The sequence below is a fragment of the Rhodnius prolixus genome, unplaced genomic scaffold (genome assembly GCF_049639745.1).
Source record: "Rhodnius prolixus isolate KJV_2025 unplaced genomic scaffold, Rpr scaffold_2, whole genome shotgun sequence".
Classification (NCBI taxonomy): domain Eukaryota; kingdom Metazoa; phylum Arthropoda; class Insecta; order Hemiptera; family Reduviidae; genus Rhodnius; species Rhodnius prolixus.
In genome coordinates, this window is record NW_027411592.1 from 31,236,670 (window position 1) to 31,261,087 (window position 24,418).

Sequence of the window (24,418 nt, forward strand, 5' to 3'; positions counted from 1 at the left end):
CTTATTTAGCGAATCAATATTCGAAATATTAACCAATCATTAGGATAATTGCCACAGTTTCAAATGCTATTTTTGTGTTACGCTTGAGGTTCATGAAAAGTGGGATATGAAGAACTTTTATTAAATCGACATATAAACTCTCTAAATTCATCAAATGCGTACTTTATAATGTTCTTACTCAAAACGAATGTTTCAACAATAATGGGCAAAGTAGACTGGAAAATTGTCCATTTGTCTGAAAAATTGTACAGTTTTTTTGACTATACTTATTTAGATTTATGAGAGCTACTGTGAATTAAATCATGTATCTTAGAAAGAGAATTTATTCAAAAGTTTATGTATACTTATGAATGTGATGTAAGAATTACTCGTACACTTGACTAGATTAGCTTCTTCCTAAATTAGATTCACTTATTGCTGTGATTTGTAGATGTGGAGGGACAATAAATTTGGCTTTAAAACATATCCAACTAACGACAACCGTAATAGTAATTTCCGAATAATCTTTGCTTTAATTAAATATTTTGACTATATAAGTTACAGTAATGTCTGGAGATTTAACTGTTTAAAAATTATTTTAGTTCGACTGTTTCAGAAGAATGCTTAAAGTCATTGGCAATAACGTTGAAAGTATAAGAGTACATATTAAAACGTCCTACCAGCTAAAAAAACACCATTCGCTGACAAGGTTCATTGCATCTTAAAAAAGGAGCCTTCTGGCCTTAAAAAAAGTCTACGAGACAGAGTAAGGATTCACCAAGGAGAGCTGTCACCTCCTTTACTAAACGAAGTAAAATATGTCAAAGGAATTTGGAAGTCTTTAAGCCACCACTTTCAAGAAATCACATTGTGGTAGAAATAGTGCCATTTACTAAACGACTGGAGTAGATGTTATTGAACCCCTGAACCTAAACTCTGGAAAGAAGCGCTGGGTAGTTCTATTTACATGTGCTGTTTAGAGAGCAGTAAATTATGATCTTTTAATAACTTTAATTTTTGTCTGATGAGATGCACTTTATGAGTTACAAAGTGTGGACTACTAAAAATAAATTGGTAATTTAATCCTCCAAAAATTTCATGGATGGGAGGTTTCTGGGTGAGACTAATTCGCAATCTCGGACGTTCTTCACTTAACCATGAAGAAAACTTTACACTTTTATGTGAATCTGAAAGATTTATGAACAACAGACTTAACGTAAGTTTCTGGAGGATTTATGTCCTTTGAAGCTTCTATCTTCCAGTGGCAATCAGTCTGAAAAGAAGATGGAAATATTTGTTGTAGAATTGATTTAAAACTTAGGGAATAATAAAATTAATTCCTGGCAGAGAATTACTAGGCTGGCGAAACTTCGAATAACAAGTGTCAAATCACTCAGGACTTTGCAAAGGTTCTACGCAGGGATCTACTCAATGGAAGAAAGCCAAGGAAGGGCACATTAGCCAGCAGAATAATCTCCAGCGAAACAACATCCCACTAATAAGTTCAACAGAACATGAGAAATGGGAAAAGACGTGAAATCTTGGATTCGCAGTAAGATGCTGCAATGTGGGATCTCCAGTGGCAAGGTGTGAATATGTTGGAAATCTCAGGTTGGGAAATATCATATGGTTTTTTTGTTTAATTTAAAAGATTTTAGAAAATGTTGTATTGATAATTTCTTGTAATAAATTAAGATTGGGACGGAGAAAGAAATTGAATCACTTTAATAAACCAATAATTCCTGGAATATTCGAGTATTAACTCAATTTTGGCCTCAACTGTGATGTTTTATTTAATTTTGAAAAGCGGAAGTTGAACAGTTCGCAATATTTATTTTATACAGAACTTCACCTGCAAATTTCTTATAAAAAAGGACCATTATAAGGTATTTACATCTCTAATAGGTAATTATAGTGCCCTAACGTATTTAAAGGTAGGTGGAATATCCTCGTGTGGCAATCGCTCTTGTTTTTCAGGTGGAGAAGATTTGGAAATATTGGTCTACTCTTTGGTATAGTAAGAATCAGAGAATTGGACATTCATATTTTATGAATACAATATTTGTTTTTTTATTATCGATTTTCTTATTTAAAATATTATTAGCGTGCATGTCCTTTAGGTTGCATGTCCTACTGTCGCTTTATGGCTTACTATAAATTACTTCAAAAGAAGAAGAGAAACTATATAAGTTCTAACATTGAGCATAATTGTATCACGCACCCATCCCATGTATAAACCTAACATTTCTACTGGTAACTAGTCTCTGTTATTGAGTTTTTGTCATTCCTAAATCAATTTATTTAGTAATAATAACAATATTTTATTTTTTTATCAGAGATATACAGAAAAAATCAAAATTTACGTTAATAGACATTGGGCAAAGGTCTACAGTACAACCCAAACTTCTAAGCGTATGGGATCAGGATTGGGCATTCACTCAAAAAGTATAATATATTGTCATCAGTATTTAAATTACAATGTGAGTAACGACAGTTAAAATCAGACTCCTTGATTGATAACTGAGCTTCAATCATCTCACTTCTTAAGTTTGAAAACAAACTCTCTTTATAAATACTGAACTGGCGAACGTAGTCCAAATTATGATCGAGTTGCATGTAGATGAGGTGGAACGTTGAGGCTGATTCATTACCTAGTAAAATATTCTTTTGTGTTTACCCTACCGAATGGTACAGAGGCAAAATTTTAACTGAAATTTCAAATTGATTATATCTGCAAGAACATACACATAAATTGTCTGATATAGAAAACCTCTTCTGAAACCATCTTCGAAATCACTTAAGAATTCGTAAGCCTCATCCATATATCTACTAGATGGTACTGTTTTGATGGAAATTCCTCTTGGAAATTACTAATTACATTACCGACCCCTTTTTTAAATAAAGGGAAAATCAATGATTTCTCGAGAGAAGAAATTACTTTATTTAATAATAACATATGATTAAATAACCAGAATTTTCTTAAGAAAACTGTTGGGGCCTTTATAAAGTATTTTTATGGTAGGCGATTCAATCCGGGAGCTTTGTACACTTGAAATTCTCAAGTACTGCACAAAAGTTCTACTAAAAAAAAGTTATCCTCAAAGAATGGAACATACTAGGTGGTCCTGAAGGTGGCAAACAAGGTATCCCTGCGCCTTAAGTTAGGCTTGATAAGAATATAACCGCAAATTTCCGGAACTTTTATTTTTACTGAGTTATAGAAATGTCTTTATGCGTACATATGTACTTCAAACACATTTTTTTAAATGTAAAAAAAAAAAATCTGTCTTTTAAAGCAAAAAGTATGCTCAGGTAGATGTAAGAACAACCGGATTAAGTGAAATTCTAGGGCAACATGTTCTGTCGGTGGTATTTTAAATATAAAATTGCAAATATTAAGACCGCTTATAAGCTTGGATGCAAATGTTGCTCTACAATGGTGTAGAGATTCTATGAAGGAAGTCTTCAAGGATTTTATCCAAAATGTTATTAGTAAAATACATATATGCTTCACGCTTTCTGTCTTTAGTGCTTACTTTAGTTAACTATGAAAGCACGGCAGTTGTGCTGCAAGTAGGGCTTGTCTCGCAGACTAAGTCCGAAAACGAGCTAAACAGTTTCAGATTGGCAGTCCCCCTCATTTAACAACTAATATGTTTGTTAGCAGTCTTTAGAAATCTATTTTAAAAAAACCTCAAATTAGATGATAATAAAACCTTAGCCTCTGCAATTAGGCGTCCAGTGAGATGTTCCTTATCTAACGGAGTCAACTCAAAAAAGCAATATGTCAGTTCATTGTTGTAAACTACATCTATCGGTGAACAAAAACTATGAAGCATATAAGGAAAAATGAGGCACCACATAGCGGAGCGGTTATACCTGCAAAGCTAAGGTGTATCGTGGTGCTGAGCTCGATTCCCGGTCTAGGCCTTGGATTTTATTTAATCGTTAGCACGAGAACTATAGTAATACGTTTGTTAGTCGCCTCCGACCGCGACATCTAACTTAATTAGGTAGTTGGACATAAAGCTCGCCTGAGAAAATAGGCATTACTTTACTTATTTTTAAATGGGACGCGACCGCCATGGTGGAAACATAATAGACTAAAGCGATCTACCGCTCTAAAAAAAAAGGTGGTTAGGCCGGAAAATTTTGAATGTCACATCAATTTCTAACGAAGCTACAAGTCAAAAGATTTCTCAATTAACTATGTATCAGTATACCTGAGAAAATGGAGAGAATTGTTAAAATAAATGCTTTAACAGAAGGCCAACGTAAAAAGTTGAAAGGTTCTAGGAACACTTTTCTAGGAAGATGAACTGGACATCTTTGAACACGGTAATTTACAACAGTTTACTAATTACCTTCAATAAATACCCTTAGGCTGCTGCCACAAAAAAATATTGCATACTGAGCAATAAGGTGAAGTAGCTGTTCATAACGCCTTCATAGATTCCATAAGAGTTTGTGCTAGAAACAGTACTGAAAAAATTTAGGTTGCCTCGTGTGGCATCTCATCTTAAAATTACAACTAATGACAAAAATATTATTTGAACGAGTCTTACTCATACTATTATTATACAATGCGTTTTACACATTATTGAATTATACCTGTGTAATAAATATTTCAGAAATTGAAAATTTGTTTAGTGAGGTATGAGTCGGAGGCAGGGTTTAAGTCAAATTATCTTCACCAAGTTGTTTAATCAACCTCTAATGATAGCTGAAAGCCCGCAACCGGTCATAGTTGCAAAAAACCATGCATATTGGATAAAATTAGGAACATATTATTGCTTTCAAATTTAAGAATTCATTACACCTATGTATATATTTAAGACCGTAAGTAAAATAAATTTATTATGATTTTAATGTTTTCGCCAAAGAGTTTCCTGAGCGTTTAATGACCTGAATGCTTTTAAAAAATCTTAAAATGCCACATCTTGCTCAATTGACTTCTGATCCGCTAAAATTACGATCGACCTTAATTGCATGTTTGTTTTTTTTTAAGTTTTCTTCTTAAACCGCGCTTTTCGGATAATTTCTTTTAAAAATGCCCATTTTTTCAATTGATAAAAAACGAATTTTAACAGCCAACAGTTTTAAATACCAGATACTGATGTTCAGATATGAGGTGCATTTCGCTGATTGTTTTTTGCATCATTCGAAAAATCAGGCTACAGTCAATGAATCAAGATGAGACTTTACTTACAAGTTTTTTTGGGTGGGGAAATTTATGTTCTACAATGTAATTTGGTGTTCAAGAGTACTAAATCTTAATTTAGTCATTTTAATAATTATATTTGTGCACAAAACTTACATGTATTACATTTTTTTTTATTGTGCGAATTTTCTACATAAAAAAGCAAAATTAAATTTTGTATTTTTTTTTTTTTTATAAAAATCTTAATATGCAAAAATAGTTATCACAATTAGTTGTAAGACACAATTTATCACAATATGTGTTTTCCAAATAAAAGCTGAAACAAGTTCCTAAAATATAAAGAAAAGAAAAAAAAGTGGATATTTCTAAAATCACAGTGCAATTGCAATATTTTCTATATAATAAAAATGTTGATGTGCATTTCTCTCTTTGTTCTACTGATGAAAAAATAAAAATAAAATAGAAAATGAATAATACCCACATAGTAATGTGAAAAAAAAAAACTTCTTTATAACAACGGCAGCTGACGTGACATTCATAGTGGTTGAAGAATGACTGAGCTTGCTACCTCTTACAGAACTCAGTTTAACTGATCTATATTAAATACATTTATGCAATTTTAAAAGTACAAAAATATATATAAACTTTGATATTATCTCTAGCATTTATTTATAAATTTTGATACTTATTTTATGAAAGAATTGTTGAAACTAGTCTTATTGGTAGTTCAAATAATAATTATTACGTGGAAGCATTTTTTTCTTTTCTAGGATTTTGTATGTACACTTTCATTATTCTCTACAACGAAATACAACAGTGTTCTATATAATTTTTTAAATTCATATAGACTGCCTGAAGTTAAAAATGATGATAATCAAAATAATTGACAAAAAACATTCAATGGGTTAAAAAAAAATAAGTGTACGAAATAAATGAGTTAAATATAAGTGAATAATTTTAAGTCGTAATTAAGTAGAAGTATTCTTCTTCATAGCAAAATAAATATCGAAGGATTTGTTTTCAGCATTGCTGGAAATATTGGTTAAAATCTACTTAATATATAATATTAGGTGCTCTTCTTTCACAAAGTTGTCTTCAAGTTTACAATACAAAGGATTTTTCATTACTACCTCCACGATCTGTCCAATGGGCTTTCTCTTTTAGTAAGGGATAATGTAGATGGTCTCTTTGGCTTATCTGCAAATAAATGAATTAAAAAAAAAAATTAAACGAAACACTCTGCATTAATTTATTTAGTATGTACAAAAGTTGTATGTATATTCACATACCTTTACTTGTCGTCATTGAACCATTTTTAGAGCTCTCATCATCACTTTTTTCTTTTAATCTTTTTAAATTCCTATGAAAAGTATACAGATTACAAATATATTTTAACAAATTGTATACTTTTTTATTGTTCAGCATGTTTTAAAAACTATTTTTATATTACCTAGTGAGAATTAAATATATACAAAGAATATCGGTGAATAAGCAGAAACTAAGGTCTATAGTAGCGAAATGGAATCTCTACAAGCTTAAAGTCAATGAAAAAAGCAGAAAACAGTTTTTAACGGAAGTTGCAAAATATTTAAGAAATATAAAAAAGTAGGCTGAGAACAATATAGATCAGCAAGGAGAGGATATTAAGAAAGCTATTGCAGCTGCAGTCGAAAGCATCAATGGCAGAAAGGAAAACGCTTGAGGATATAGGCGAATGGTTTGATAATAAATGAACGAAAACAAGCGAAAATGCAGATGTTGAAAAGAGTAACAAGGGCTAATACAGAGGTATACAGAAAGAGAAGAAAATGAGCCAATAAAATATGTAAAAGAAAAATAGGGAGTTCGAACAGGAAAAGTTGAAAAGGCTGGTGGAAGATGGAAATTGCAATAAAATGAAAGAGTTTTACATGGCGAGAAAAAAATGAAAGAAATGGATTTCAGCCGAATGTAGACTTATGTTGAGGAAAGAATGGCCAAATAATCGGAGCTGAAGAAGAAAAAAGAAAGAGATGGGTCGAATACTTTGATGAACTTCCTTAATATTCAACAGGATGCTGAAAATATAGAGTAATAACAGAAGATACTGTGTATTGAATTACATCGAGTATCCTGAGAAAGAGGATATTCGATTGAGTTGATGAAATCATTTTGAGTTTGAAGAATAATAAAGCTGCAGGAAGTGATGGAATAGCAGCCAACCGTTAAAATTATAAGGTGAATTATAGTGAGAAAGCTTATTTGAGCTAATAACTGAGATTTGGGAAAAGAAATTGATGCCTGATTAATGAATTATTGCAATAATATGCCCACTTTTTAAGAAGGGAGACAAGACGTTCTGTGGGAAATTCCGAGGAATTTGTGGAATATATTTTATCCATGTATAAAATTATCAACATTTTTCTGTCTTATATTTTTATTCCTTGCTCTCAGTCGTGTATGGCCAAGATTGTAATCACGAGACTAACCCAGTATGCAGATTAAATTCAAGGCAATTACCAGGCTGGTTTTCGAAAAAACAGGTCTACTACAGAACATATTTTCGCAATGAGGCTGATCCAGGAAAAAAAATTAGGAATACAATATAGATGTACATATTTTTTTTTAAGTGTTCCGCTCTGTCAGGGTAGCAAATAAATCTGCAATGAATTCACTTGGATAAGCTTCGAATTTACATGTTTCTTATGAAAATTTCGTTTCATTAATTCTGAATTCAGAATGTATGAATTAGAAGATCCTATCCGAACATCACATCCATAATCTTGCAGAAGTTAGGAAACCGTTTTTGACTGAAGTGTTTTGTTTTAAAAAATACGAAAATTAGTTTTTTATTGTGGAATAAATTTGGGTGAAAATTAATTTTAATAAATTCCTTTTTAAAAAACATCTGTAGCCAGGTAATTAGAAATGTTTTTGGAATATATTTTTGTATATTTTATTCATGTATAAAATTTTCAACATTTTTCTGTTGTATATTTTTATTCGAAATTATTTACTACGATTACTGCTTTATTTCAGCGTCCTTTTCACTTCTAAAAGTCACACATTTTATTTCATTATGCTCACATGAAACCTGTTTTGTGTAAAATCTTTTGTTGATGTTCATTTGTTTTTAAATTAACTGCATCAAATAATTCCCACACATACCCTAAACTTCCCAGTCAGAGCTATACTCGTATGGTAATTTTAATATATTTATTTTAACTGATGAAGTTACTTTCGAGCACACTGTTCATCAGCCCTTCGAACATTACATAATTTGAGTCAACTTTAAATATAAAGTTATTGACTTTCACTGGACGATCAACATCCAATAGAATTGTCTATTTGACAAAGCTCAACCAACTCTTTGGAAATCAGTATAATCAAGACTTTTGCGCTCACATTCCGAAACGAGAACTCAACTTGAACGCTTGAGGACTACAAATCTAGTCTATTCGGCTTCCTGGGTAATACCATTCTATTTCTTATTTTGTATCATGCATATAGCACTTTTTATTACATATTTTTACCATCCTTCTTAAAATACTTTTAGAACAAGCAATCTATAGACTTTTGGATGAGCATCTACACATCTTCGATATCAGACCTACCACCATCGCTACATTTTTTTTCAGCTAACTTAAGTCTGGACCTCATTATCTTTTATGTTCTTCTTTTTCATTAAATCAGCTCCCTCCTCGATTCCTTTATGGATTTCTGAAAACAGGTCCACAACATCGGAATGAAGTTGTTAAGCTCACACCGAATTTAACGTAGTAGTCGGTCTTGCAAGACTTAGCTGTCAAGGCAAACGGCACACCTCCTAGTGGACCCGTTGATAACTATTGCACAATAGGACAGGTACTTGGCCAAAGTCCAAGTATTTTTATAAGATACGATAGGTCAGAAAACAACTCTAAAGAATGTGAATCTGAGAAGAGGAAACGCCTCTTAAACCCCATCATATTACACCGCTGTTTGTTGGCGATATGAAGCCAATGGGCACTTGGAGACTATAGGTGATAATACTCAAAAATGACGGATGAGTAAGCCAGGACATTGTAAAAAGGTGAGTTTTTACCTTGCTAGAACCATTATAAGCCTTTGTTATTTTCAGTGTACAGTTGGTTGACTTAGAGCAGACTGTGTCAGAAAGAGGTTTGCTGACGGGCAGTCGCTAGACTGCGGTAGGAGGCATTTGGCATGTTGAACCAGAAGAGATTATCAAAAACAAGAGATAACAACACCATCAATAACTTCTATGAACTAAAAAGCGAAATGCAAAGAACTACCAAGCTAAAGGGCTTCCTATAAGGAGATGCATCTTCAAATATGCAACTCCACCACCTGGCTCGATTGCTGACGTGCTGACTCCAGATAAATTGGTTACGAAATCTCAAAGAGAAATAATGGATTTTTTATCGCAATGGTTATGAGCGGGTGTTGGTCAAGTGGTCAAGAACCCGTGGCTTTGTAAGTGGAAGACCCCCAGTTCGAAAGTATGAACTTCCGCCCCCGTTCACACCTAATTGGAAGTTGGACGTTAATCCTCGCCTGAAAAAATAGGCGATTACTTGTCTTGTCTTAAGGCAATAGTACCGGAAAACGTACCTTTAGGAATTTTCTAACAGAACCTCTTGATATTTTTTGGAAACATGCAGCATTGATTATTTTGTACATTTTACTATACTTTCTCTATAATAAATCACCCACCTATCTCAACTATCAGCAACCAGCTCAGTCGCTTGCTTAAGAAGGATTAACATACTGTTAAGCCTTATATGTCTGCCCTACCCAAGCAGAAAGGAAACGATATCTTTGCGATTAAACACAAATCACTTTCCTGGTCAAAGGCTTTACACCAATAGTGCAATTAGAGTCTAGTCCTATATACTCGATAATGTTATACGTATCAATTCCCTATTGAATTCTTCAAGGACATCTACTTTTCTGAAGGCAGATTGGTTTACTTCCTAGAGATGAAGCCATTTTCGTTTCCCATTTAAAGATTGAGACAAGACTGATTTACTGTAAAACTAATCAGTCAATCCTTTATGTTTTCCTAATACCCTTCCAGAAATATTTGTGTTATTATTTTCTTTTTGTGTTAAGAATTTAAAATTAAAACTTCATAGATTTACTAACACCCTGTCAACTTCTCCTTAGTCTTCATTTCTCATCTAGAGGTTGGTTTTTGTTTTTTTTCTTATTTTGTTTTTTTGTGGGATTTGTTGGTTGATTTTTGACTTAACGGCAATATATTCTTAACAAATTAGTTGGTTGAAGCATTGATTTCATCCATCACATCAAACATGTTTTTGTTATTTCTGACCAGTTTTGGATTTTCCTCAACCATCAGAGAGATTCATCATATTCATGTAGGTAATTTAACATCTTATAATTTTCTTGTCATTATTACACTTTTTGACTCAGTCATTTATTTAGAATTCAGATAGCTATTCTTTTAACTAATTGATTACTTTTCATTTCTATTTCTTAACGCTTTTATCTTATCATAAACATGTCTTCCAAAATAACCCTTTGTAGGCGGCTTAAAAAAAAGTCTTGATCTTGTAACGCTAATATGGTGAACCATTCAGATTCAAACATGACATCCTTAAGGTATTTTCTTGAAAATTCCTAGTTTTCAAAAAGAAAATTTACTAGTATAAAGAAAAAAGGAAAAAGAAGTATACAAAGTTGGCGATGCTGAAGAAGATAAGAATGAAACAGTTTCGTAGGCCATGAGAGAAGAAAAAAGAGAAATAGTGCCACGAATTTAAGGTGAATTAAAAAAAAAAGTCTTATTCAGCAGAAAATTATCAAACATAAAATATATAAGGTACTAACTTACATTTTAGCTTTTTCCACAGATAAAAGTTTTTCTCGATCCAAGCTAATTAAATTCATTTTTTCGTGAGGACTATACTCAAAAAAGACACTATGTAATTCATAGCAGGCAGCAGTGACCTACAAGGTGAAATTAACCATCAACTTTTTTATTTATTATTAGTCTTACAGAATGCATAGTCGAATTTAATTTTGCAATAAAAAGTGTATCAGCACTTTTCAATGTAAAAATGATAATTTACCTGTCGAATGAGTCTAACATGAAGATTAACATCTGCACTGCTTACATCTGGTTCTGAGTGTAAAGCCAGAGCACAAACCAAGCAATCTTTAATGGTGTTTCTAAGTTCCATAACCTTATTAGTTTTCATAAGTCTGCGGGTTAAGTATCCTCGAATACCAGCTTGAATGAGTGTAATAGCTTTCTATTTGAAAAAAAAAAGAAAAAACAATCATCAGGTTTTTATTATTTTAAGATTAGTAAATCGTAAAACTTGAAAAGTCTTAATTATAATCATAATTTGTAACGTTTGAATGATTTAAGTATCTTGATTTTTTTGTAAACTTTTTCTATGTTCTAATTTGAGCTTCTTTTGGATATACGTTTTGTGGAATCTTTTTCTATATATTGACAAAATTATTTCAAGGATGTCAGACATTTTCAGCAACTCCAAATCGTTTTGTCGTATCATAACAAAAAGAAGTCTTCATACAACAAAATTGAGAATGATTTAAAAAAATTGTTTTTCGAGGCTTACACCTAACAAAGTAGGAATAAACCCATATTTTTACTCAATTTTTAAAATTCTCAGTGCTTTAAGATTTTTTCTTTTTAGTATGCATGTCTATTTTAATAGAAGAATGGATTGGTTAATTATTTAAGAAGTTCTTGTGGGAAACCCAAGATAAATATTCTCGAACCATATGATATAAGGCTTGGGAGTAATTGAGGAACATTTTTTTTTTTTTAAAATATTTTTGTAATGTCTAATTCTTAATATTTTGTAATATTTATTATTTTTATTATTTTCTTAATGCCAAATTATAGCAAGATGGACACCCCGATGTAGAGCAGCAGGACCACAGTTCTCACTGTTAAAAGGCCCGAGAAATGCATTTAAACTTTTGTTTTTTTAGACTTTTATTATTTAACAATAGAGAGCACTGGTGCTCTTCGTCAGGATCTCTTTAAAATTTAAGAGCTTAATACGCCTAACCATTACATATATACAAGTATTGGAGAGCTATAACAACAGTACCTGCGCAGTCCGCATCGAGTAAAACTATGCCCGAAACGTACAGGACCAAAACAAAAATTGAAGTTTTTCAAAATTCTTTTCCTGGATACAGCCAAAAAATTAAAATACATCTTAACAACTTTCAAGTTATCCATTGTATCTGAATTTGCGGGATAAAACTAAGTTCCCTGAGTTTAAATAATAACCAATAAATTAAATCAAGAATATATTTCCACCAATACCAGCTTTAACCCCACCTACAAATTTACAAGTTTCTCCACATGTACGTAATTTGTTGAAATCAAAATGCCCCACACAAAGTAGATTTAGTTCGAGATAAATAAAGATTGTAATTAGGTAGATTTTTGATTTTAGGTTTTCAAATACGATATGAGTTCGTAGAGTACAAAAATTATTTTTTACGAATTGTGTGTGTCGGTCAGTGTAAATAACCATAGCATCTCAAAATAAAAAAAATCACAAACTTAAAATTTGATTTTTCGCTTCGGCGACAGAAGAGGACGTTTTGGTCAATTTCGATCAATCTGTATATAGATTTTTTTTAGAGTTTCTCAAAAACGGGTCTTTTATAGTGATCATTAAATTTTGAATACTTGTTACAGGTCAACAACTTATGTTTGTGAAATTTTCCTTCTAAAACAAATTTTAGTGTAATATAAGAATTTATAATAATTTAAAAATTAATTAAGATCAATACAGCAGTAAAATTCAAAATTTTAAGTAAATCGGCTGGCCGAAAGTACTAATTGTAATTTTTTTTTTAGTTTCGAGTTTTTTATTTTTATTTTCAGCGCTTTCTTTAATGGTTCCATTAAAATGATTATGTATTGAAATCAACAATATTTTTACACTGACTTCCGGATTCAAGTTCTGCTTGCCCTTTTTCCCTTCCTAGAAAATTATTAGTATAATTAAAATAATTAATAATGAAAATAATTATAATCGCACACTGGTCGGAGATAGGCAAGGCTGTCTGTAACAAAAGAAGTATCTGGGGACTGGCAGAAAACTTTCTTTCCAAAACTATTGTAGGTTCCAAGTAAATTTAGTTGCTTAAACAACGGTGAAATAGAGTCGGTGAATGTTCACATTAGATTTTAACTATACTAGATACAGAAAATATTAAGATCATGTCGAATTTTCCATTTCGAGTTTTCACAGGTTTCGAATTCAAGTAAAAAAACTTGAAAAAAAAAATGATTGAGCATTTGTGAGTTTGATCAAAATATCACCAAAAAATAAAAACCACAGTGATCTGAAAATAATATTTCGAATAAGTACCATCTGGGAAACCGACCGCAACTTAACAAACAAAATATTTCAACCAGAGGATTCTACTTTATTGAAAAGATTTTTTCACTCTATTCAGATTTTCTATTTGTATACTCATTTTGATCTAAATATTAATTTTGAAACATTTTTCCAGAAAAAATAGATAAAACACTCTTAACGAGAGGTATGTGTGTACCGTCTCTCTAATGACCATTCCAATATAATGCACGGCCTTGTATCTTGCACACAGTTATTTTTGTTATTATTTTAATGTTTAGAAGGGTTATGTGTTAATAAAATTCAGAGTTGGAATAAAATTACACAACGGGAAATACATAGATGGATTTTTTATAGTTTTTAGTTCGAAAATGGTTCAACGTTTCATAAAATTCGTAAGTACTGCGTACATAGCAAACATTAAATATGTTTTAAAATTCAGATCTTAAAAAAATTAAAAGTTAAAACATCGAAATTTGTAGACTAAACCCATATGTAAGATACTGGTTTTAGGCGTGTATGCTATCTGGTTGTCTGTTTATCTCTTATTTATATTTTGTCAATTACTTATTTATTTGTAATTATGTCCATATTATATTATATTGTTGGCTTGTTTATTGATCTGTTTTATATATATATATATATATATATATATAAAGTTATTCAGTTCTGTGTATGTTTGTTATTGTTCAATATGTAATTTTAGTTCGTAGGAAGCGAACATCTAGCTTTAGCTGTGATATCACATAATACTTCTCTACACTGGAATATTCTTTGCAGGCTAGAATTAAGTATTCCGCAACGATTTTTACGTCAGATGAACACATCTGGAATCAATCGTGATTCCTATATGACCTAGATGGTGAGAACTAAAGTTGTGAATGAATCTTAGCCTGCTTATTAAAGTATCAACTTCCTACATTCGCTCAAGGCGTGGAACAATGGCTAAGAGGGCATGTGATTTGATATTCTTCAATCTCTCATACTCATTACTTGCAAAATAGGGCTTTTGCATAATTTTTAAAGTCCGCAGTAATAACGTTTTAGTTGTAGGTAGGCATGTTTCGCCCACAGATCCGCCATTCCGTTGCCTCTCAACCCGGAGTGGCCCTTAACCAGATTAGACAAGACTACTTTCCCTTTTAACTGCAGGTTTTCAGTAACATGAAGGATGGACTTTTACCCGGTTGTTTAAGTTTAGAGAGAAATCTTTGACTGTCCGAGAGGATAACAATAGTAGGAGACTGAAGTGAAGCTGTCAAATGGAAGTTATTTATTCGCCGGTAAATATGGAAGATTATTGGTTTCATTTGTATTGAGAAGTGGAGTCGGATTGAGGGTCAAAGATCGCACGTCCATTTAGGTTATTAGAGACATCGGTGAAAAAAAAATTTGCATCGGGATAATATTGCTCTACTTTCGAAAGAAGGTTTAACATTAGTAATTGAATGTGGTAATGAATTATTAAAAATATGGTCCTGGGAGAAAAATGACCATTTTAAATTAAAGTGATACTATGATCAACATTCAGATCTATGCAGGTGAAATGAAAACTGAAAGTTTTCATGGTACTGTACACTTTATAGCCTAGACTTATACCTGAGGTAAATAACTTAAAGTGAAAAAATTGTTACTTTTGAAAAAGAATTTATTGGAATCATCAAAATTTACCGCATTATTTTTTTGAATATAGTATGTTTCTAGAATAAATATATTTAAGCTGATTTACATCTACTTACTTCCTTCTCTGGGGTAATACTAATAGCAACATCTTTAGCCGTATTGCAAACGGTTTGTTTTCCTTGTGAAGATATATTCTCGTCACATGCTTCTGGAACCACATGGTTTACAAAATTTGAACTGTCGTCGCTAATGTTTCCATTATTTGCAAGATTGTCACAAAATTCATATGATAATGAAGACCTAATACTGTGAGACACATTTTCAAGACTTGTAGCTCTTTCATTTTTTGTGACTGAAAAATTCCAGAAATCATTTAGATTCTTGACAACTTTTTTTTCTTTAGATCGCTCCAATGAAGATGTTTCTGATTTACACTCTGGTAATGATTTTAGATATAACAACACACTTGGACTTGGTGAATCGAGGGTATATGAATTACGCCTGATTAATTTTGGTGGTGTCTTAACAGAAATAACTGCATTGTCCTCCATTTTATTTGGCATATTCTGAGAGTTTTCAAGCGTAGCACTATGTTCAACGCTAGATTCACCTACATGTGGGGTACAAGGCGATGAATTCGTTGACATATCTTGCAATTCACTCTCTTGTCTAGGGGTTAATTTTTCTTCAGAATTGTTGGAAGCTAATTCAGTTTGCAAATTACCGTCACAAGAAGATTCTACATACTGATCAAATGGCACTTTATCCTCGCTAAACGATATATCTTCTAAAAGATGTAGAGTATCACAACTAGCAGATCTTAATGGGGGTTTAATATTTTGCATTTCTTCTAAAATTTTTTTCTGTAATAATCTGACATCAGTTGAACCTACATCAGCAAGAGCTTGGCGAATAAAATCCATTACTCTTGAGGTTTCAACAGAATTATAACTAATTTCTATATCAGAACTACCGCCACTGTCAATATCACCAATTGAAGATTTTGATTCAACCATTTCAGATTTAAGGCTAGTTAACTTTTTTTCTACCTCTATGGCTCTTTCTTTGTAAAAAGCAAGCATTTTTCTATCCTCTTCCAAAATCTAAGAAAAAGAAATTCCTATAAAAGAGACTCATTTAAAGTGATAAAATAAAGTAAACATAAGTTTGACTTACCAGGGGGGGAAGTATTGGTGCTCCTGCAATTTTAATGCAAGAAATGTATTTAAAATTTGCCATTTTTCGAACATTAATGCAAAAGAAGAACAGTGTAGGAGTTGAGCTTAATTTTTCATTTCCTGCTGTTAATGAGCAAATTGTAGACCTTAATAAAAAAAAAAAAAGAATAGCGCTGAGCCGCAAAAATGGAAGATTGTTGTTACTAACAAAGGCACTCTAAAGTACAAATAAAACAAAAAGTAGTTATCAAACCCAATAAAATAACCTCCTCTCAATCTTCAAAAACATTTTAGCGCGCCATGTCATGCGTAAAATCAAACCCACTTTTAGTTTACGAGGGAAAGTTTAAAAGTAATTGCTTGTTGGTGCATACTGCATAACAGATAATAAATCAAATAGTGTTTGACTAATAAAAAGAGACTGCTCTATTTAAGGGTAACTGTTAAAACAGTCAACTGTTCAAAGAAAAACGCAAACCACAATAAATAAAGAATTATTGAAAATACGATGAGGTCCACAGTTCTGAATAATACCTTTGAATTTATTCGAAAGTGCACTATATACTCAGACAAAGAAGGTCCATACTAAGTTAATCATTTTTAAAACAACAGTGAACACTGAAGAGTGTATCAACCATAGGTGATTAGATAGCATTCGGGGAGGTTATGCGTTTCATTATGGAAACAGCGTTAAGTCCGAAGAATATGATCCGTTAGAATTTTTACTTTTTTTGGATTTCCAAATGAGATGGTTTTAATGATTTTGACATTAAACAACTTGTTGGTAGAAATTTTAAGTGATGTATTCATTTTATTTTTAAAAATACGTGAAATTTATTTTTGAAGAAAATCTAAAGCTTCTAAAAATCTCGATCTTACTTTATATCCACGTTTTTTTTAGAAAATGGATGAAAACGATGAACTTTGGGAAGATGTGTGCTATACATTTCCAATCCTTAGAAATGAGGTATGCTGTTTGTCAATTATAAATTTTTCTTTTTCTCTTAAAATATTTTATGTTGTGACTGTTAAATTGGAGTGGAGTGGAGAACATTTCATTTTGTTACCCTTTTTTTGTAGGTATTTCTTAGCGAATCAACTAGTGTTGATGAAATAACATTTAAGACGCTTGTTAGTGCACTTAAAGAATGCGAACTTAACGCTTTTGTAGAAGATTTAGTTATTGATAGAATTGAAGAATGCATGAGACAAAAAGTTGCACCAGAATTTTGGGAGAACTTTTATGACCATGAGGATGATGGGTTTGAACGGTTTAAAAATGCCGTACAACAGCTGAATAAAAATTATTTAGGTTTCTTACCAGTTATACAGAAGCTAGAAGAAATGAGAAATTTACTTGATACTAAGCGAGTTGTTTATGGGGAAACGAACCTACTAATAGTTCTTAAATCCATAATAAGGTCAACTCTACACTCCCAGTTGCCCACACCCAAACATCAGAAAATTATCGAAGAATTTTATAAATTGTCATTTAACGTATTTTACTACTCAGATAAAGAACATCAGGGTAAGTAATTAATAAAGAAAATAAATTATTTAGTATTTTATTTAATTTTAAATACATGATATGATTAAATCCAGATGTTAATGAATCGGCGGATGATGTACTTCAGTGCGGAGGTTGTTCTGCAGAAATTGAACATTGTCGGTGTCAGAATATTATAGAAGACTTTCATACAACTAACAGGTAAAGGGAATTGCAGTAAACTCCCGATTATCCGCGGATCTTAAATCCGATATAGAAGAAAAACAAAAATGCATTTCTATTAAAACATTGGGTATAAAATTGGGTTATGTGGGGAAAAAAAAAAAAAAACAGAAATTAGTCTTTTGTTAAGAGAAGGAATACCATTATTGATTGACGACAATAGTCGTTAATAAATAATGTAAATGTTTATGAAAAATGAAGGCTCTGCCCAGGTCTACGACACCTAATTGGTAGTTGGACGTTAAGCACCGCCTGAAAAAATAGACGATTACTTTACTTTACTTTTTACTTACTTAAGTAAGTATTCGCGGACCTTTAAACCTTAATTATTGCGGATAGTCGGGATTACGCAGTATTTCTTTTAACGCAGGATTATAATTGGTTTATTAATTATAATGATTTAAGTTAAAGATAATTTTGGAAGTTATATATAAATAATTTTAAAAAGATTGAAATAATTAAACAATTAAGACAAATTTAATTTCAAGGATACTAATTCAGTTGGAATTGTTAGAGAGATTAGCTGGAGAGGTCATAACATCTTTGATACATAAGCAAATAGAATCCCACGTTCAAGTTACATGCAAAGGGAGCTTTGATATCTCTTTTATATCTTCCCTAGAATCTGTGAGTTGTTAAAAAACATTTATATTCTGATATAATTCAGTTTTTTAATAATAAACTATTTTTAGTGGTTGGATTCCGTTGTAGTTGGGTGGTTAACAAGGTTATATAGCAGTGGACCTGAATGTCCGACAACAAAGGAAAAGTTAAATACATTCAAACACAAATTACATCACTTACTGTATGAAACATATACTCGCACCCGCATCGATCAGCTGTTTAATATCATAATAGGTACGGTTTTTAAATTGTGGAGGTTTTAATATTCATGTTCTTATTCTTTATTATTATTATAATTATTTGTTTACTGTATTTTAGAGTACCCTGATTCTGATGCTGCTATAGAGGATTTAAGAATCTGTCTAGAAAAAACAGATTTACGTCCATTTTTAACGAGCAAATTACAAGCAGCACTGCAGACTCGTCTTTTACACCCTGGAGTGAACACTCCTGATATTATCACTGCTTACATTGCTTCCATTAGAGCTCTAAGGCACTTAGATTCAACTGGTATTCTTTTAGAAACGGTGACACAACCAGTCAGGTAACACTTAAAAGTATAAAACAGATTCTGAATGAAATATTGCGTTAAAGTAGGCAATAGTATTTTTTTTAAGAATCTTTTTGGAAACAATACAATTGTATTGTTAATTGTAGTTAATTTAACTTAACACAATAAAATGTACGATATAAATATACATTAAAAATAGCTTTAATCAACTTTATTTCTTACTGGAAGCGATGTGCATGGCATCAGTTACAATTTTAAGAGGTATTCCACACCAAGGTGACGTTGAGGTCTTTACTGATATAGTTTAAAACTGAACACTATAAATCTCAACACAAATCTGGTATTTAACATCTTCCTATCGCCGCATACTCTTAATTTAAATCCTATTTTTCTTAATTTAACTCTTATCTGAAATTGTTTGAAAGTAAAAAGTTTTTGTCTCTTTTGAGTTACCAGTTGAATGTAGAAGAGTGGTAATAAAGCCAACTCCTAAAAAAATCTTCCCTGAGTTGTCAGTGTTTCATCTTGTGCAAAGTGTTCAATGTTCTAACATAAAAACTTTTATTTAAGTAACTGTGTTGTGCTGGAAATAAGTTGATTACACCCAAATTTATTTATTTTATTTTATTTTTATTGACAATCTGTAAAGAAAGAACAGTATTACAAATATTAATTCTTATTAAGGTCTAATCGAATAAAGTTTGCCAGTAATAATGTGCATCATAACGACGTCCTCTAAATTAATGCCGAGTGTAAGTGCTTCTCACTCATTTTCATTATTGTTGCATTGCGTGCGAACATAATTTTTTTTTTTTTTTTGCTTCTGCCTATGAAGTCTTTCTGTCGAAGATGAACGGAAGTAATTGCCTTAATATATCTAAGAGACACGGGAAGATGAACTTTTCTTTTGCTAGGCGATCGGCTTTTTCGTTCCTAATCAATGTACCTTTTCATCCGCAGCAATCTTTTTACTTTGTTTTCCCACAGAATGCTATGGAAGCTAAACTTGCAGCAGAGACAACTCTTGACTCTGAGTTTGGGAAAGGAACATAATTTTTTTTTATTTTCTTGGTTTGAGATATTGGAGAGCCGCCTGCGTATTAGGTTATTGCCAAGATAATTATCAACGCAAGCTGATGGGCAGTTTTTAATTTTAGAATCGTTAGCAAGAACGTCTGTTAATTGCCCTCGTCTGAACAACTGGCCCATGTGTGTACGCTCACACGTGATAAGATACCGCCCCACGGTTATATTTTCAATACTTACTTTTTTTTTGTTATTCAGTTTTTGGACGATTTTGAGTGTCCTCAAAAGGGACATTGAGTTCGAAATGTGCGACTAATTCCAAGATCTTGACTCGTTCACAGATGGACTCTAGATAAACATCCATTCGCCAAGCAAAAACCTTGACTCAGAAATTTTAAATTCAATTTTGTGTCCTATGAGATGCTGAGATAAGATCTTTCATAGTTCTTTGGAGTTCACTCTATTTTAAGTAGAGTTTTACGGGACTCCGTCTTAGCATGTCGGTATATGAGTGTGTATAAAGTTAAGAAAATATTCTCGTAAAAGTGCTATGATCCTTACAGAAGTGAATAATCCACTTCTCCCCTTCCACGGAAAAAGTGACGGCTTACTTTCTTGTCTAAAAGATTATATGGAAGTTGGCCAGAAAGCCGTCGCTACTGAGACCTGAAAGGTCTCTGATCACTGCAAGTATAGTATGTCGCAAATCTCAGTTTTTAATCTTTGTAATGGAAATAAAACAAGTTTGTAATTTGAAATAAAACAATGAACTCTACGAGATGATTTTTAATGGCTAATCAGATGAAACACTTACAGATTTATTTCGTGCTACAAGTAATTTGAAGTGATTTTTATTAGAGCAGTGTTTAATTGCCCGTTAGTTCCACAATTTACCATTAACGTAATTTGCCACAAACGTTTCATGGAGTATAATAAGAAATGTGCTCTTAGAGCTGGAAAATAAGTTCAGTACAGGGTAGTTGCTATATACTCAGCTAAGCTTTTTGAATTTTAGAGCCATTATGTAACAGTTTTAACTTGTTGGAACCTATTCCCTTATCTAAAGACGCAACTTATCAGACATCTACACACAGATATTACACCAAACTCCATGACACTGACATACCTATTTACAGCCAGACTGGAACATATGACATCAACTTGAAGTACAAACATAACAGAGTCAAGCACATACTTAGCCTATAATACAGGATCATAATTAGACTTCAACCTTTTATTTTTCCCTTTTGGAGGTTTTTATTTATTTTTCCCTCTAATTAAATTTGTACTCTATTACTATCCTGGGTATATATGCGATAACTGTGTAGGAGTTAGAATACACAAATTGGTACTCCTGTAAATATTTTGTACATATTTTGTAAATAAATAAATAAACACTGAAAAAAAAAAAAAAAAAACTTATCAGACATCGATGGTTTCTTTAAATATGGAAAATAGACATAAAAACCTATTAGATGTGGTAGATTACATTCTAGACTCTACTTACTATAGACAGTATCTAGAATATGAAATGGGAATTTATTTCTAATACTTTCAATTTTTAAAATAATGGGATGGAAAATTATTAATTAACGACTACGAATGTTAAGTGTCTTCGGAGAAAGCATTTCAAGTTTCTCCTATGATCTCCTATTTTGATGTGGTTAGACAGTATTTGCGATGCCGTGAGGATACTATGAGGTGTGTAGTGATGAGTTTGACAGAGGAAGGTCCTGGAGAATTAGCTGATGAATTAGTGAGAGGTGAAGATGCAAACCGAAGTGACAGTCCTCTTCATTGGGAAGATTGGACTCCAGATCCCATAGATGCACATCCGGGTGTGTATTATTTAAGTGAATACAAATTTAAAAAATTATAAAAATCAAAATATTTTTAAAAAACACACATTTAACATGGCAAAATTATTCATAAATTGTAGTGAAAACAAGCAAAGATCAAAGGCAATCCTGGGATATAATATCTATGTTAGTTACTGTGTACGGAAGCAAGGAAATGTTCGTCCATGAATATAGGAACTTACTAGCGGATAGACTTCTTTTGCAGTACACCTACAACACCGAAAAAGAAATTAGATATCTCGAATTACTGAAATTGAGGTGTCGATTGTTTTAAAATTAAGTTAATTGAATTTATTTTTTTAATAGAAGTTGAAATCGTTATTAACAAATTGTTTGTATAGATTTGGAGATTCTCAATTGCATTATTGCGAAGTTATGTTAAAAGATGTCTATGATTCTAAAAGAATCAACACTCACCTTCATTCTGAACCGAACTTTGGACTAAATCAACAGGTATTAACTAAATGAAATGAACCAAACTTTTGAAAAGTGTAATTACATTTTTTTTTTTTACGTACAGGAATTTAATTGCAATGGTATGATACTGTCAGCCCAATTTTGGCCGCCATTTAAAGAAGAGACTTTAGAGTTGCCTCAGAAAATTAAGGATCACCTTAATGTATACACCAAAGCTTTTGAAACTCTTAAAGTACTTAATAATTTTATATTTAAAGATGTAGTTGCAATTGTCGTTTCTACACTGAATATTAATTTGTGCTGACTAGGGAAATCGTACATTAAGCTGGAAACCTCATTTAGGATCAGTAAATTTGGATATTGAACTAAAAGGTCGAATTGTGAATTTAACTGTTTCACCCACACATGCGGCTATTATATGGTATTTCCAAGATAAAAGTGAGTCGCATTCACTTCCGACTTCAAATAATTTGCTTTATATCTAAGACAAATGATTTTATTTTTAGGCCAATGGACTATTGAGGAATTGAGTTCGGTTCTTCATGTTCCCCCGACCGTGCTCAGAAGAAGGATTGCATTTTGGCAATCACAGGTTAGTTTGAACCAATTTATCTTCAGAAGTAATAATTATTTTTTTAATATATTATCATTTTGTCAGCTGCATTCTTTTTGTAACTCATAGGAAAAATTTTAAAATTTGTGCAATAAATTTTGGTAGGGCCTGCTTAGAGAAATCTCAACGGACACATTCCTTTTGATTGAAGAAACATCTGGGAAATCTGCTAAAGTACCTGTGATTACAGATATGATTTGCGAAGATGACGAAGCCGAAAGTATAATGGCTTCAGCACAGGATCAGAGAGAAGAAGAATTACAGGTGTGTAAAAGCTTTATTTCAATACTAATTTAAAAATCTATTCAATATGCTGAGATTTAATTATTTTTATTAGTTGAAGTTTTCATGTGAAATTTATTGGTAAACTTAAGTACTTGATTTTTCATTTAAGGTAATTTAGTAGAACACTGATATGTAATATAGCGGCGTGAGGTGGGGTTCGACCTGGACACTAATTAATAATAAAATAAATACGAATAAGAGAAGGAACAACGGTGTTGGTTATTACTGTTCAGTTACAAGTGTTGTAGCGATGTTTTCTGTTTCCACACATTTTGAACGAATTTAAATAAACTACAGACTTCTGTAATTCGTTATGATAGTTATGAATTAGAAGTCTAGGATAGTGAAAGCACTACAAGCTCTGAGTTACTACAGTGAAACGTTATCTTGAATTTCAGTTGGTTATGTACATCAGCGAAATAAATTTGTATTTATTTTGCTATATCCGTTCATATTCATAAAAAATATACTGGCTGCAAAATATGAATAAAATATGCGTCAGACTCCACTTAATTTTCATCTACTTTTTAAATAATTTATTTGGCTTGTAAAAGGTAGTTCGGCAATTAGGCCGAATTCGGATATGATTTTGCACCCAAAATCCACTTTTTGAGATCCCATGAATATATTCCATTTCATTGTGCCCATGTTTTCGGATGTTGCGATGTTATCGAAAACGTCCCAGAGATTTTCATAAAACTAAAGTGTTATAAACACTTTGTTGTGCCTTTTTTTTTTTTTATCAGGCGAGCTTTACGTCCAAATGCCAATTCTTTGATAAAATAATTTTGTTTTTGCAGGTTTTTTGGTCTTACATTGTCGGGATGCTCACTAATCTTGAATCATTGACACCTGAACGCATACATCAAATGCTGAAAATGTTTGCATCTCAAGGGCCATCAGGTGTTGAATGCAGCCTTCAACAGTTAAGGCATTTTCTTGATAGAAAGGTTAGGGAACATAAACTTCTTTTTTCAGGAGGTTATTACAGATTACCAAAGTAAAAGAATAAGTTTGTTAAAACTTACTTTGTAAATAAATTTTTTTATTGTA

General features: G+C 31.9%; 2 protein-coding genes and 2 long non-coding RNA genes across 8 annotated transcripts; 3 read left to right on the top strand and 1 right to left on the bottom strand.

Moving 5' to 3' along the window:
• Positions 1–1,156: 1,156 nt before the first annotated feature.
• On the top strand, positions 1,157–5,340 carry LOC141449476 (uncharacterized). Of its 3 annotated transcripts, XR_012455536.1 has the most exons (5): positions 1,157–1,865; positions 2,100–2,232; positions 2,316–2,459; positions 4,611–4,818; positions 5,070–5,340. It is a non-coding gene; the product is annotated as an uncharacterized lncRNA (long non-coding RNA). The 3 variants fall into 3 exon arrangements; XR_012455535.1 differs by having other exon boundaries at positions 1,157–1,996; positions 4,611–5,340; XR_012455534.1 differs by having other exon boundaries at positions 4,611–5,340.
• A 434-nt stretch (positions 5,341–5,774) lies between these two features.
• On the bottom strand, positions 5,775–16,924 carry Cp110 (Centriolar coiled coil protein 110kDa). Its single transcript, XM_074118962.1, has 6 exons — positions 16,300–16,924; positions 15,240–16,226; positions 11,215–11,397; positions 10,977–11,092; positions 6,430–6,500; positions 5,775–6,337 (listed from the first exon to the last, which is right to left on the bottom strand). Exons 1-6 carry the CDS (start codon positions 16,360–16,362, stop codon positions 6,267–6,269), a joined length of 1,491 nt encoding a protein of 496 aa, XP_073975063.1. The 5' UTR covers positions 16,363–16,924; the 3' UTR covers positions 5,775–6,266.
• LOC141449477 (uncharacterized) lies at positions 8,034–12,294 on the top strand. The gene is made up of 2 exons (XR_012455538.1): positions 8,034–8,589; positions 9,240–12,294. It is a non-coding gene; the product is annotated as an uncharacterized lncRNA (long non-coding RNA).
• Positions 13,754–24,418, top strand: mr (anaphase promoting complex subunit morula). 3 transcript variants are annotated; one of them, XM_074118959.1, is made up of 15 exons: positions 13,754–13,895; positions 17,203–17,268; positions 17,382–17,829; positions 17,904–18,009; positions 18,519–18,657; positions 18,723–18,888; positions 18,973–19,198; positions 21,860–22,029; positions 22,131–22,308; positions 22,392–22,503; positions 22,571–22,699; positions 22,776–22,905; positions 22,974–23,059; positions 23,186–23,344; positions 24,166–24,418. In XM_074118959.1, exons 1-15 carry the CDS (start codon positions 13,872–13,874, stop codon positions 24,367–24,369), a joined length of 2,343 nt encoding a protein of 780 aa, XP_073975060.1. In that variant the 5' UTR covers positions 13,754–13,871; the 3' UTR covers positions 24,370–24,418. The 3 variants fall into 3 exon arrangements, with proteins under 3 accessions (XP_073975060.1, XP_073975061.1, XP_073975062.1); XM_074118960.1 differs by lacking the exon at positions 13,754–13,895 and adding an exon at positions 16,948–17,098; XM_074118961.1 differs by lacking the exon at positions 13,754–13,895 and adding an exon at positions 16,958–17,081.